Source organism: Oryzias melastigma, linkage group LG5 (assembly GCF_002922805.2).
Source record: "Oryzias melastigma strain HK-1 linkage group LG5, ASM292280v2, whole genome shotgun sequence".
Lineage (NCBI taxonomy): Eukaryota > Metazoa > Chordata > Actinopteri > Beloniformes > Adrianichthyidae > Oryzias > Oryzias melastigma.
In genome coordinates this window covers 19,074,783-19,078,310 of record NC_050516.1, presented here as the reverse complement: position 1 = coordinate 19,078,310, position 3,528 = coordinate 19,074,783, and the positions used below count along the sequence as shown (strand labels likewise).

The following is a 3,528-nucleotide window of genomic DNA, read 5'->3' as shown; positions in this document are numbered from 1 at the left end:
AAAAAAAAAAAAAAAAAACAGTACTGGTAGAACGTATTTTAGAAATTAATTGCAAATAGTCACTTTGAAAAAATAAAACAAACACCTGGCCACAGCTGTTAACACCTGTGCCTGATGCCTGACAGGCTTTAGACTCAGCATGCTCTGCACATCACTTTGCATTCCACTCTGTCAGTTCCCATGACGGCCTCCTGAGTGCTGTTCCACTTTTGATGTTAAATAAATGTTTAAACTGTCGCACTTCATAGCAATCCCAACTGAAGCTAAAATTCCAACGACAATGACATCATCAATACCCAGTACATCAAAAGCAGGTATATGAGCACCAAATCATTTTGATGTTTAAGTGAATTTAAAACCGTTGAATTACCAGCTATTATTTGCCTTTGGAAAACTTTTGATTTATTGATTGTGCTTCATGTCCTAGAAACCACTTCTACAGTTTCATCTACCACATCTCATAGAAACAAATTTGCTACAACCCAAGCAGCTTCAACCGTCTCATTGTCACAAGAAGGTACTAAGATTAAACTTTTAATGAATGAATACTTTCTAAAAGCATGCTGCATGAATGGCATGACAAACCACTTATTTCTTTGCAACTGTGAAAAGAGTAAAGACATTATTGTATTGATTTTGTTCTGAAGCTGACAGTGGCTCTTGGAAAGCCTTTGAAGAAACTGTTACATCATCTACATCTTCATTCCGAGGTATTGGATGATTGTTAAAAAAATAGCCTAGTGTTTTCCTCTTGCAATTTTAGCCTCTTGTTTTCACTTTTTACTGCTTCAATAAGTAGAAAATACTATCCAATAACTAATTTAATTTGTGGTCAGAGATGAGAAATGATGCTTTTGAAATATGTGAGATATTTTGAGATATGTAGATATTAGTTGGAAGAAATATAAAAAAATCCATGTTAAGTAGTTAAGAAATAACATCTTTAATGACGATGATACATGTCTACGGTGTTCTACAGTATTCACATTATGTAATATGTTTTAGAATCATGGGAAAATTGTGGGTTTAAAGTTTAGCTACAGGGCATAACCAGGTTTGGCTTCTATCATTGTTTTCATTGGAACTTATACAGATACAATTTAAAAAAAAAAGGTGATGATATTGATTATTTTAGACACAGAAACAGATTTTTTTTTTTCCGGATTTTGAGGCTTTTCTTTTCCCAGTTTTCTGTCTTAAGCCAAAATATCTGATACTGATGCAGACATCAGCAGTAGTTTGAGAAAAAATGCCTGAAATGATCTCATGATTGTTTTCGTCTCTAGTGTCCCTAGTAAATTTCTAGTGGTAATTTTTACCTTTCTGATACATTAACCTGTGATAGTTTTCATAGTTCACCACTATCAAACTGGTATACATTTGCTATTTGTATCTACCTTAAGATTATTTCAATGAAAATGTGTTTTTTTTTATAATCCTAATAGTCTTTAACAGAATATGTTAACAAATGTAAACAACTTTTTTGTGGTATTAATCCTAAAGAAAACTCACAAACTCATTATTTAATCATATCCTTTGCAGAGGTTACAGAAATAAATGCAAACCGCAACAGTGATGAGTTGGTGTTTATTACTCTGATGTTGGTAATAATGTGTCATTATTTTGATCACATTTACCTTGTTGTGTTTGTCTAGTGTCTGCACCACTCATAATCAGCCTGGGAGCGGTTTCTTTAGGTCATGTGCTTTTTTCTTTTGTCTTGTAACAACAAATAGTTCATTTCTTTATAATTAAATGTTAAAGATTTTTTTTTTTCATTTAATTACAGTTACTATCTTATTGATGGTCTTTTTATACATTCTTCATCAAAAGAAGAAAGGGTGAGTATTGATAATTGACTTTTTTCATCTTGCTGCTTGTTGCATGTTCTTCTTATCAAATACTGAGCTTGATAATTAATTTCCTTTACTAACAAATGCTGGTGTCTTTTTCTGCATGTTAACTTCTTTCTGCTGCACTGTTTTGATTTAGTCTCCTAACTAGCAAAGGGGAATCAAGGTATATTCCCTTCCGGACTGATGAGGAATGAGGGACGTCAACAGGAAATCCTTTGTTAGACCCAACGTTTCAGGCTCAAAAGAAATCGGATATGACAAATCCGGATGGAAAGAGATTTTTTTGTTGTTGTTTCTGATTCAATCCGTTAAGTTTAATTGCATCGTAAAGGATCTGATCTCTTAACAAATAGATTTTTGTTTAATTCAATGTTTCATTATCGTACAATCATAATTAAAGTACACACACTAAGAGCTGCACTTACTAACTAACATGTAACTCTGGGACGAGGGAAAACATAATTTGGTGAGCAAACACCTAACAATCAAAGAAATGAAACATAACTCAATGTTTCTCACATTATTTCCTTATTCAATCACACCATATAGCTCATATGACACTGGAGAGGACCTGAAGCCGGAATTATTACAGTTCCAAAACCTTTAGATTGCCCTCCTCACTCAGGTATCTGTCTGTTATGTGTACTCTTCACCATCAGAATACTTTATATTTTCTCCTTTTTTTTCTTTTTTTTGTTTTACAAAGTTTGCCTATATTAGAGAGCTTCATGTAGTGATCTTGTTCTTTTAGTGACAAAAAACAGTTTTATTGTGAGAAGGAATCTAAACATTTTTTTGGTTTTATTTCTTGTCAACAGGAACTTTCCAGTGCATGTGGAACCAATCTTATAGAGTCAGCAAGAGGACGTGATGCTACAAACAGATGATTTATGTGGAAAAAAAAAACCAAGAGGACTCATTTTTATTTGCACTAAAAAAAAGCAGATCATCTTATCTGCAGTGTATTTTTAATACTTCAAGACAACATTTCAGAGCTTGTCAATTAAAATACATTTTTCTCCTTGCTTTTAAATAAAAATGAATATTTTATTTTACTTAAGTATATTTTTTACCATTTATTTATGTATTAAACTTTTGTCAACACTATTCCCCTGTCTTCTTGTGTCATTATTAACCACAAAAGCCTTAAGGTTTTTATATCATATGTTGGTTCAGAAGCACAGAGCCACAACAGGAGTCATTCAGTAAGCTCTAGTGTGGGCCGTCAGATACTATCAGTACATTCTTCGCCAACTAACTTTCTTTCATGATTGTCTGTTGTTCTCAACCCTGTGAATGAGTGCCAAAAACAAGAAATATTTTGTAAGACCTGCCAACTTTATTTTCATTATGAATAACTTAAAGAAAATTGAATACAAAGACAAATATGTGGCACTTTTGCATTAATTACTGTGGTAACTTTTAGAACCAAGATTTAAAAGAATTTAAGGTGGATTATTTCTAAATCTGCTTTATGCTAAACATGTTAAAATGTTTGGTGAAGCAAATTGTTAAAGTCTTTTTCCTTTTTTTATCGTAAGGGATGTCCTTTGTTTGCAATAAGGACAGAATAGAACTAAATCACTGTCCTGGCAGGGGTGTGGACTCAAACAGAGGAAAACCCCACAGTAAAATATGCTGAAACCGTTTGTGGGACCCTGACCTCCGTACT

General features: G+C 33.0%; 1 protein-coding gene across 11 annotated transcripts in view; it reads left to right on the top strand.

Annotated features, from left to right (window-relative positions):
- im:7151449 (complement decay-accelerating factor) overlaps positions 1-2,963 on the top strand; it is a 7,395-nt gene extending 4,432 nt beyond the window's left edge. Inside the window, exons 6-13 of one of the 11 annotated variants that reach the window (XR_004947894.1) lie at positions 249-314; positions 428-517; positions 648-710; positions 1,656-1,697; positions 1,790-1,841; positions 1,993-2,322; positions 2,406-2,481; positions 2,675-2,963. Coding sequence is in view for 8 of the 11 variants with exons in the window: in XM_024270335.2 (XP_024126103.1) it covers positions 249-314; positions 428-517; positions 648-710; positions 1,656-1,697; positions 1,790-1,841; positions 2,406-2,463 (371 nt within the window). In the remaining 3 variants the exon portion in view is untranslated. Of the gene's footprint in view, positions 1-248; positions 315-427; positions 518-647; positions 711-1,655; positions 1,698-1,789; positions 1,842-1,992 lie in introns of all 11 variants that reach the window. The other 10 variants (XR_004947893.1, XR_004947892.1, XM_024270335.2 and 7 more) reach the window with 10 other exon arrangements.
- The last annotated feature ends 565 nt before the right edge of the window (positions 2,964-3,528 follow it).